An 11,557-nucleotide genomic window follows, 5' to 3' on the forward strand; every position below is an offset into this window, starting at 1 on the left:
TTATCTATGTTATAGTTAGCAAATACATTGACATATGAAAATAATATTACAGAAAATAAATAAATTAGTAATAAAATTTATTTATTATTCTCATATGTAATACATATTGTGATTTTTATTATAAGTTCAGTTGTAACCAAGTGTTAAACTAAAACCCAAATATATCTAATCCTCCATCGTTCGATTAATAGAAAATCAATTGAATGTCAAACTGAATCTCTATGTAATTCTAGGTTCGACTAAAAATTATAATTATTTAATTTAATCTAAAATCAGTTAGAATCTGTTGTCGTTCAATCAATTACCCAATATAATTTAATACTATCAATTAAGATTCATAATAACAAAATTTGTATAGAGATAATTTTATTTTCAAATAAAAATAAATCCAAGTGAAATCTCCAAATTTCAATTGAAATGATACCAATTGAAACTCTTAATCATTATATTAATTTCAAATTCAATTAAGATTCATAATAAGTAGTGAAAGTGAAAAATTAGTCAAATAAAAAATAAATCAGAATAATTAGTGAAAGAGAAAAGGACGTATGACTCTTGTAATTAATTAAAAGACTTAATAATGTAAAAACCAAAAACATGATATCAACGCGTCTCGCGCCGGGCTCGCGTCTCGTCTCGGAGAGACGAGACCCCCGCGAGACGCATTGCAGCGCCCATCTCGTCTCTATCTCGCGCCCGTCTCGTCGTGTAGCTCGTCTCGGCGAGACACGAGACGAGATGGCTCGTCACGCGCCAGGGACACGTGGCACGTCCCCATGCGTGCGTGACGCCCACTCGCTGGCCCGCGAGTGGGCGTCGTCACTGATGACGCAATAATTCGTTTTTTTTAAATAGATTTTTAATTAATTTTTTTTTCAAACGGTAATATTACCGTTAAATTTTTATTTTCATTTTTAAAATTTTTTAATTTTTTACTCTATAAATAATTCTATTTCATACTCATTTCAAACACAAACACACATCTATTCCTCTCAAATCCTCTCTATCACTCCAATTTCCATCTTCAATCAACTCAAACAAATGGATCCTTTTGAGCAAATGCGTCAATTAATGGAACAATCACTCGAAGAAGATCAACGACGAGAGGCGGAGGAAGCCGCACCACCCCCACGACGCTCCCGGAAGTACATCAATCGGAACCGGGAGGAAGCCGCCGCACGGTTAGTACGCGACTACTTCTGCGATAACCCGATTTGGGGAGATACCTATTTCCGTCGCCGTTTCCGCATGCGGAAACCGCTATTTCTCCACATAGCGAATACTTTGGCGGCCAGGGAGGAGTTCTTCCGAGAAGGGTTCGACGCGGTCGGTCGTCCCAGCCACACGACGCTGCAGAAATGTACTGCAGCCATCCGGCAGCTTGCGACTGGACAAACGGCCGACATATTCGACGAATACCTGCACATCGGAGACAACACTGGGCGCTTGTAGGTTTAAAAAAAATTATAAATTAAATTGAATGAATAGTAATTAAGAGGCGGTATAGAGACAGTTAAGAGACGGAGCGTTGCAGGTTCCGTCTCTTAGTTAAGAGATGGAGGAAAAAAGGACAGTGGGGCCCTCAAATAGTGCTCAAATAGTAGTTAAGAGACGGTTTAAGAGGCGATATAGAGACAGCGTTGTGGATGGCCTAAATGGTTAAGGGTAACAGAGTAAAAACATTTGAGCATTGAAACACAAAATTAAATTATTAATGTTTACTGTATATATATTTACGAAAATATCTTTTTTTTGCCATATGGCGGCATAGTTGACCCTTTTAATTATAATGAAGATATTTAACTAAATTAGTTACCCTGCTACAGTAGCAACCAATGAGCGTGAGTCAACGCCGAACTTTTTTTACTACTATGAAAATTAGTTGGAATTAAATAGCTATTAAATAAAAAATCATTCATATTTAGAATCTTTAAATTCAAATACAGCCACACAATTGTTATTATTATCACAATTATTGTTAGCTTTCACTGTCAACCGACGTCCAATTCTAATGAAACCACCCAGTACTTAAGATCAAAAAGGAAGAAGATTAGAGATGTTAATCGGGCCGGCCTATCGGGTTGCGGGCTAATCGGGTTGTGAATTCTTTCGGGTTGTAAAAGTTCAACTCTGGCCCTAAAAGCTCGAGTTTCGGGCTAGCCCAACGAGTTAATCAGGTTGCTACCGATAAGATTAACATGTGATCAATCTAATAAATAATGATGAAAATTAATTATATTCATAAAATGTAAAATATTTAATTATGATAAATTTGAGATATATGGTCAAATTCAATCATAAACATGATCAAATACTAATATTTGAGATATTTCGTGAAATTTTAATGCATGTTTTAGAAATTTAAATATTTTTAGTGAATTTGAAGTTTTTAATTAATTTATTAATTATTATATTTATAAAAATTCAATATATTATTTGTATATTTAATATAAAATTGAAAGTTATTTTTTAGTTATTAATATTATAAAAGTAATCAATGAAGTGTCGAATTAGGAGTGAAAAATAGAATTTGTATATTTAATATAAAATTAAAAGTAATCAATATATTATTTGTATATTTAATATAAAATTGAAAGTTATTTTTTAGTTATTTTTTAGTTTTCGGCCAGCCCATCGGGTTTTCGGGTCTGGCCCCTAACGGGTCGCGGGCTAATCGGATTTTAATTTTATTGGACTAGAAATTTCTTGCCCTAACACAATAAATTTGGCGGGCTATTTTGATCAGCCTACGGGTTGCGGGCTAGATTGACATCAGTAAAGAAGATGGATTAATTAAAAAATTGAAATTGTGGTTAAGAGGCATTCAGTATAAAGTGTAAACCTAAAAATTAGGAAACAATAGAAGCTGAAATTCGATTCAAAACTTCCTGTGTATTTGTATAGTCAAAGGTACAAGCATCAAAGCAAACCGAACAAATCTACACCTCTCTCCAACATTAAAAAACAATCGAAAACTAATTCACAAACACAAATTGAGATGTGCATTACAGCAACGATCGGTGAGAATCAATTAAGCAACCGAAATATCCACCTTCTATCTTCCGGCGGCGGCGATGTGCGGGGAGAGGAATCGCGAGATCGCGACGCGGAGGCGCGGAGAGACGCTGTGGAAGTACGAGAGGACGTCGCTGAAGAGGTACGAGGCCGTCTCGACGAACAGATTGAGGCTTCGGAGCGGCGGAACGTAGAGAATGAGCGGCGCCACCGAGAACGCCACGGTGAAGAACAGCTGTAGCATCTTTATTTATTTTTTTCTGTCTCGCGAAATGGAGTAATTTGTATAAATTGGGGTTTGGCTTTGGCCGTTTGGAATAAATTAATTTGGGGGAAGGGAAGCTATTGAAATTGGAGATATAATAAGTATAAACGTGGGGCCGTTGAAATTGTGGCGGTTTTTTGGCTGGGCAACGTGGCATAGTAGTAGATGGCTACGCGAAATGTCGACATTGCCCCCACTCCTCTTCAATTTCTAGTTAAAAAACACTCCTATTATATTAAATGGTTATCTCATTAAAATAAATAGTAGAACCAGAATTTGATTTTTTATTCCCACATTTTCCCCCTTTTTTTAAATTACAGGGTAAATTAGTCCTTCCACAAGCATATTGCTGGTTGAGCTTGAGCCTGTTTATGAAATTTTAATCCAACTAGGTACATGTGTCAAATTCAAGTAATAGGCTGGCCAAAACCATATTATAATTATTTTTCACTTTTTGCTTTTTTTTTGTTTGTAAGTCTAAAAGATGGAAACAAACAACTAAGTACTAAAGCCAAATACTATGTCATTCATCCACAAAGAATATCTTTCGCTATATATAATCATTGTCATATTATCGTTCTCCTTAAATTCTATGTCATCATATCACAACACTTATAATTAATACCTTTTCTCGTATCCTATAAAATTTCATAATTTTATTTACAAATTACCAATTACTACTATTTTATAAAATTAAAATACACAACAATATAATTAACAGAATTACTTCATTAAAATATAACAAAAATTAAAAAAAAGTTAAAAATTACGGTCGTTAGATATTGGGATACAATTAACTATATAAAATTGAAATACACAACAATAACAATTTAAATTATGCAACATGGTCACATTTTGGTTAATTCCATAAAGTTTGAAATCAGAATATTGCATTATAAAGTTTAAGTTTTTCTTAATTTTCTCATATATATATATGTATAACAAAAAGAGTATTTTTTTAAAATTTCCCCCCTTCCCTCTTATTTTAGTGAAACAATATCGTTTTGAATATTATAAAAAAATAAAAGTTTGTATATAAATAAGATAATTAAGAAAAATTAAAATTTCGTGATTTAATATTCTTATTTCAATTTTATGTGATGACTAGATATTTAATTAAATTACATCTATTGACCTACTTAACATATATCAATTCTAATTTCGATAATTAAAATATAACTTAATTCATAAAATGTTTATCTTTTTATTATTATTTTGAATATTAGAGTCGTGAACACTTTTTTAGAAAAGAGAATATTAAATTTAGTACATATATGGTATTGTCCATGAGTAACGCACGTATAGCAAATCTAATTTAGTACACATATTGCAATTTGCAATCAATAATATATAACACATTATTTGGTTCGTTCACCAGAAATGAAGAAACAAAATCGTGGTTGGCACCACCACCACATCACTAATTATGACTTCTTTAGACACACGGAAATATAATCATTTCTGTTTAATCTTATTCAATATTTTGATAATGTGGAATTCAGATTTAAGACCAAAAATAAAAATAAAGTTATTTTCAGTACTCTCATTATATATTCAGTGCTGACGAAATCCAAACATGAAAACAAATCACACGTTTATTTTGTCATTAGATTTTTAATAATATGCGGTCTATTTGAAGTTACAGATTCACACTCATTATCCGATCAAAAGTGATTTTCATTCTCATTTTAGTTTGTTTATAAAATTATGAATAAATTCGATCTAAAAACACATGAGAAAAGAAAACGTAGATGCGGGGCTAATTCAAATGAGGCAGCTTGTGCTTAATATGGAAAACTATATTGTTACCTTTATCCCAATAATGCATTTCAAAAAAGTGAAATTGAATTAAAGATTTAACATGATTTGGGGTGAGTGGTGTATGATGTAAAATAAAATAAAATATGGAGTACTAGTTAGAACTTTGAAGTATATTTAAAAAAAAAAAAAATAGTAGTACTCGTTTAAAAATGAGTATAATTTGGGGCGAGTTATGTAGTACTATAACGTAAACTCAAAAATATAATTGGGCTTATTTTAAGACCATATACCTAACTTACTGTGTGTTTATTTTGAATTCCACATATTTTGGAACCGAGACCTCTAGCATTGGGTAGTAACTAACCGCATTACCACTAAGGCCATCCACAATAGGAATAGCCCAGCCATAGCCCAGCCACTGCCATATCAGCAGCACTAAAAATCCTCCTGCCACATCATCAAAACAAGCAAATAGCCCAGCCATAGCCTAGCCACTAATACCACATCACTATTAACAAATATATACAAAATGAAATAATTAACAATCACACAATATGCGAAATTTAATTTACGAGACATATACGGGAAAAGTTTAATAATACTATTAAAATTTAAAAAAGTACAATAATTTAAAACAAGTGGTGCGAATGAAAATGACGAACAAAGCGCGTATATATAGTGTTTTGAAAAAAAAAATTATTTTTTCGCGCTAGGCGGTGCGCTGGGCGATCCGGGCGCTGCAATAGCGCCGAACGGACCGCCCAGCGCACCGCCCAGCGCCACGCGACCGCCCAGCGCTGCGCGGTTTCTCTCTCCAATCGCCCGCTGGGCGGCTGCAATAGATCGCCCAGCGAACCGCCCAGCGCCGGCGCTCGGCTGGGCGGTCGCTGGGCGCCTATTGTGGATGGCCTAACACTAAGCCAACACACATACACACACTTTGTTCTCTCTATTTTATAGTAGTAACACTTAACAATGTTACCTATAATCCAATACTCCATCTGTTACATATATAAATTATGATTTTTTTTTCAACTGACAATATTCAAGAAAGTAGTTATTTTGAAGGGAGGAGGAAGTACTCCATTTCTTTCTCTTTTCAACGCCAAAACGAAGAAAATAATAAATCTAATTTAATTTATGATCAAATACAATTTTTGGAATATAAGAGAAAAACTACAAATTTTGCATGGTATTGCAGAACTTGCAAACTAAATAAGAAGGAAAAAAGAAAAAAAATCACAAAAAGCAAATAAAAAAAACTCATTATGGAAGAATATATGTACCAATTTTGAAACAGTGTCATGTAAGATTATGAGTCTTGTGTGATTGGACCAATTCAGTATGATGCATGCTGAGAGGAAAAAAATGGACAAGAAATCAAATAATGGTTGCAATCCACTTAGATTTTGCCAACAAAGGTGGTCCAATTTTTCCCCTGTATGTTGATGGTTGATGGCAACCATGTGCTTTGTGAGGAGCACAAAATCACAGCTACCAACATGTGGGTTGGCACAGACAACATGGAGCTGTCTACTCACTGATTGCTTTTATTTCAACAATTCATCCCATGAAGAAATGGACTACTCACACTAGGTGCCTCTGCACATGCAACAATTCACCGTCGACGATGAACCATTACGCAAACACAGATCACTATATCAGGTTCGAGTCCACCATAATGCACTCTTCAAATTTATTAATGGTGCAACTACCAAAAAGATCAGAACAAAAAAAGCAAGCATTTCGACTCTTCTTTTTTTTAATCATATCCCAACAATGGGGGAGATCAATATTCGATTTTCTCCTCACGAGAATTCACATGTTACATTACAGCCCTATGAATCATCATGGATTGCCACCAGTGAAAATAGTATGTTAGCTATTGCATACGACTGTCTATAAAGCCGTAAGCAGACTACTCTGTAAGCAAGTAAGCTTATGAAGGAAAATAAGGGAAACAGAATATGTTTAGGCGAGAGAGGTTGATGTCAGCTTGCCATTTTAAAACCATTGGTGCCGGTCATGGATGGTCCAGCCGCATAGAAGATCAGACCCCTCGTCCGACCAGGGGCCCCACCCTTGATCGAGGATAAGTCCAGCACAAACCTGCAAGAAAAAGCTCGAGTAATCAAGATTTCACCATGAAATTATGTTTGTAACTTTATTTGATTAGCCAATTACATGTTGTTTGCCGGTTTCTCTTGCTGTGGAGTAGTGCAGTTTATGAGGATCTTCTTGTCGATTTTTGAGATGGTGTGTTCCAGAGGCACGTGGACCGTCTCCGGAACTGAAAAACGAGCGCGTTAATCTCATTTAACAAGCAACAGATTGCACAAAAAGCATGTAGTTGGATAGAATAAAAAAGCTCACCTGATAAATTGGTAGCTTTGCCACTCCCATCACTTAGGCCTAATAGTTTCTGCAAGAATGTGAGATTCAATCTCAGTATCATGTTCAAAATATGAACAAACATATACAGAGAAAAATAATACTAAGATTCAATCACTTTAAGATTCTCGTAACAGATCTCCAGATCATCGTTGATCAAGCAATGATCAAAGAGCCCGGGCGAGGTTCCCTGATCAATCTCCGCCTTAGCATTTCTCAGTCGCTTTTGGATCTGCTCTTCTGTCTCAGTCCCCCTTTATAAAATAAAAACAAGCTTCGTGTCAATTACACTATACTTGATGCACAGAAAGGAAACGAGGCTTGCCTACCTAGCACGAAGGCGTTTCTCGAGCTGCTCAAATGAAGGAGGGCGGATAAAGACAAATATGGCCTCGAGAGAGCTAGCCCTAACTGATCTAGCCCCTTGAACATCAATGTCAAGAATGCATCTCTACAAAAAATCAAGAATCATAAATTCATATTGAAACTACAAGCTAATCATGACTCATCAATGAAAGGATGATTCGGTACCTTTCCTTGATCGGTAACCATCTCAACCGACTCCACACTGGTTCCATAGAGGTTCCCATGAACCGCTGCAAACTCTAGGAACTTTCCATCCTGTATATCTTTCTCCATCACATCACGCTCCGTGAAATGATAGTGGACGCCATTCTGCTCGTTGTTTCTTGGAGCACGGGTGGTGTGGCTCACTGAGAACCCAAACATCATTGGGAAGTCCTCCATCAGTTTGGCAATGAGGGTGCCCTTACCAACTCCCGAAGGACCACTTATGACAACGGGTATTTGAGCCTCTCCCACCACACCTTTACTCCAAGCAACCACTTCAGTCCCTAATCTAGCTCTGTGCTCTCTCACAAACGCAGTGTTAACCTAAAACGTTGGATCAAAGGCATCAAAACTATTGTACATACATACCCCTACAAATCATCAGCTTCTCACAAATGATGGTAAAAGGGACAAACCTCAAGGAACCAAAAGCAATCATCTGAGGTCGCGTTACCCTTAATGACCAAAATCCGATCTTCATCCAAGACTATAGCCGAGTGTCCCTTTGACAGCGCAGGCTTCGTCCCAAACACAGTTGGGATCACCCTAACAACACAATTCAAGATTCTGAGCTACCTTATTATTCAAATTCAAGAAAACTGAACCAAACACCAGGATTCTCGAGAGATCGTTACCATTCGCTCGCGGATTTATCTAAAATCCGAACTCCAATGGAGGAATCAGATCCGTTTCCCATTGCACCAATGGCAAACTGAATTCAAATCAAGAAAAAAAAGGTCTAAGATTTATCCATAACCAAGGATACTTGAAGCATAGCATTTCATTCAAGATATTGAATCATCATACTGTTCTATTGCAGCCCATGTTGTTGATTGTTTCGCAGCCCTTCGATTTCAAGAGAAGCCCATTTGAAACATCATCATCAGCAATGAAAGCTGGAGCTTCCCCCTGATCACAACACACACACAAAATTAAGCCCATTTTTCACAAAATCAAATTTTTTTTTCCACCCAAAAGTGAACAAGAATGGATCATAAATATGAGCACTCACCATTGATAGAGGCGATCCAAGCAATCAACAACTAATCTGTTACAAGAGAAAACGTAAGGAAACATGAGATCCAAATATACTTGTAATGCTCACAGCTCTCATTGCTCGCCACAATACATAAATTCACTACACACAAACACACACTGATTGATCTACTGAAAAAAGATTAAATATTGATATAAATCAAAGCCTCAAATAACAGAAAGCCGACTTCCCCGCCACATTATTTGAGCAATCACAACAAAATTTCATCACTTTTTATTTTTTTCCCCTTACCTCGTACACGATTTATGCGCGTGCAACGAAAATGGTCGATCAAAGACGAGATTTTGAAGGCAGGGGCGACTTGGGATTGAGAAAGTGTGAAAGTTTGCAAGAAATTTTGGGAGGGAGAGAGGCTCCCATTTTAGAAAATTAAAGGCTACTTGATGGATCCGCGAATTATTGATGTTAGTAAATGCTGGTAGAGAATTATGACACAATGAATTTACGTGGTTCGATTTACTGAGGTAAATCTACGTCCACGGGGAGAAATGAGGGCAGGTTTGTATTGCTTGATCTGCGAAAATACAGCTTACAATACAGACTTGCTATATGCTATTTTATCTCTAGAGAGCTTAACCTTTTTCTATCAGATCTAAGTTCTATTTATACATTGAACTAGGATCGTGGTTTGCAGCCCCACTAACAAGATCGTGGGTGAGCAATAACTGCTCAATAACTGCTTCATACCACTAAATAGATCGTGGGTATAGTGGAGGTCGTGGAGGCCTTTCGTGAGTCCACCAACTCCTAGTTCGGTCGAATGCTGAGACCGAACTGCTGGACTTTACCGATCAGCTCTTGCCGATCTGAGAGGAGAGCTTGACTGGTCGGCTTTTACCAAGCTGTAGGCTGAGTCCGAACTCTTTGGTCGTGCCGAACTCTTTGGTCGTGCCGAACTCTTTGGTGCCGAACAGATACTCTTTCTTGGGCTCTGGGCTGATGGGCCGTCACTGTTATTGGGCTTGCCATTAGGGTTTAGTTCGTACCCCATCACTACCCCCCCCGAAAAGCGAAGTGGATCACTTCGGCGAGGTGAGTCACTTCGGCATTCTGGATAACGGTAAGGGGGAGGCTGACGTCAGGGGACGTGCCTAGCGCATGCCTGCATTAAATGCGACAGTAAAATCCGGCCGTTGATTCCTGAAAAGGTGGGATTCGAAACGGCGCAACGATTTCGAAATCTTTCCCGTATCTGATAAATACGCTCTTTCTTCATCATTGAAGCACTTTTGCTGTTGCGTCTTCTATACTCTCTTTCTTGCAAAAATTCTCTCTCCGCTTTCAAGAATTTTTTCCAGACTATCTTCACCTTCAAAAGTAAGAAAAATGTCTTCTTCTTCTTCTTCGGAGTCGGGTAGCGTTAGGAAAGGGGGTAAGGGGTCTTCTAGCCGGAAAGAATCCGGGGAGAAGACCGTAGAGTATTTTCACAGTATCTTGAGTAAGGATACTGTGATATCCCTTTACGAAAAATACTCTTTTCCTGGGGGGAAGGCGGTGGTACCTGACGGTGATCACAGGGCTGACTCCCCGCCGGAGGGTTACGTCACCGTGTACGAGGCCTGCTTAGAATGCGGGCTTCGTTTCCCCCTCCCTTCTGCCTTTATAGATTTACTAGATTTTTTTCAGCTTCCTTTAGGCCAGGTGACTCCGAACTCTTGGAGGCACTTGTCGGCCTTCGCTGCCGAACTCCGTAGGTTAGGAAGGGATTTGTCTTTGAAGGCGATCCTTAAATTCTTTCAATTTAAGAGGAAGGGGTCTTGGTTTTACTTGATCCCTTTACAGCCTTTTAGGGCCTTTTGTAAAACGAAGTGGCCGAAGTGGCAAAATCGCTTCTTCTACTATGATAGGACCGCGGCTCCTAGTTTTCCCTGGAGAGGGCCGGAGTCCGTTATCCGTCACCCTCGGCCTGAACCGTTGGACGAGCTCGACGGCGAGCTCAACAAGATTCCCCTAGTTAGGAAACAATACACGGAGTCTGAGCTCGTCAAGGGCGACGTCGTGTTCGACATCTCGTCTTCGGACGAAGAGGCCGAGGGTGAGGATTTCTCTTTATCTTTATGCTCTACTGCTTTAACGAAGAAAATCTGACTTTGCTTTCTTGCTTTTTGGCAGTGTTCATGTTGAATAAGGCTATCAGAAAGTCCTCCGAGCTTGTGGAGCCGGAGAGAGAGAAGGCTACCAGCTCGGCGCCTGATGCCGAGAAGAATCCGAAGAGGCAAAAGACCTCTTCGGGTCCAAAGAAGCCGGAGTCGACTTCGGCAAATAGGAAGGGGAAGACCCAGAAGCCCCCGAGAGCGCCAGAGAAAGACATGGTCTTGGCGCCTCCTTCGGAGCATATCTGTGAGCCATTTCTATGGCCCACGGACTTCGCCGAGGTGAATTGTCTTCTTGATTCCTTGGCTTGGCTTCTGTCCTGTATTTTTGGTGCCCTCTGTTAACTTTTTTCCTTATCCATTTTCAGAGGAATGATATGCTCTCCAAGCTCGTCGCCGTCGAAC

The 11,557-nt window shown here is 38.3% G+C and overlaps 1 protein-coding gene across 1 annotated transcript; it reads right to left on the reverse strand.

Moving 5' to 3' along the window:
- Positions 1-6,774: 6,774 nt before the first annotated feature.
- Positions 6,775-9,427, reverse strand: LOC121750215 (guanylate kinase 2-like). Its single transcript, XM_042144708.1, has 11 exons — positions 9,291-9,427; positions 9,015-9,050; positions 8,810-8,911; positions 8,638-8,714; positions 8,419-8,548; positions 7,964-8,326; positions 7,762-7,883; positions 7,551-7,686; positions 7,415-7,463; positions 7,226-7,331; positions 6,775-7,150 (listed from the first exon to the last, which is right to left on the reverse strand). The coding sequence occupies exons 2-11, from the start codon at positions 9,015-9,017 to the stop codon at positions 7,033-7,035; spliced, it is 1,206 nt and encodes a 401-aa protein (XP_042000642.1). The 5' UTR covers positions 9,018-9,050; positions 9,291-9,427; the 3' UTR covers positions 6,775-7,032.
- Between the last annotated feature and the right edge of the window lie 2,130 nt (positions 9,428-11,557).

This window comes from Salvia splendens, chromosome 10 (genome assembly GCF_004379255.2).
Source record: "Salvia splendens isolate huo1 chromosome 10, SspV2, whole genome shotgun sequence".
Lineage (NCBI taxonomy): Eukaryota > Viridiplantae > Streptophyta > Magnoliopsida > Lamiales > Lamiaceae > Salvia > Salvia splendens.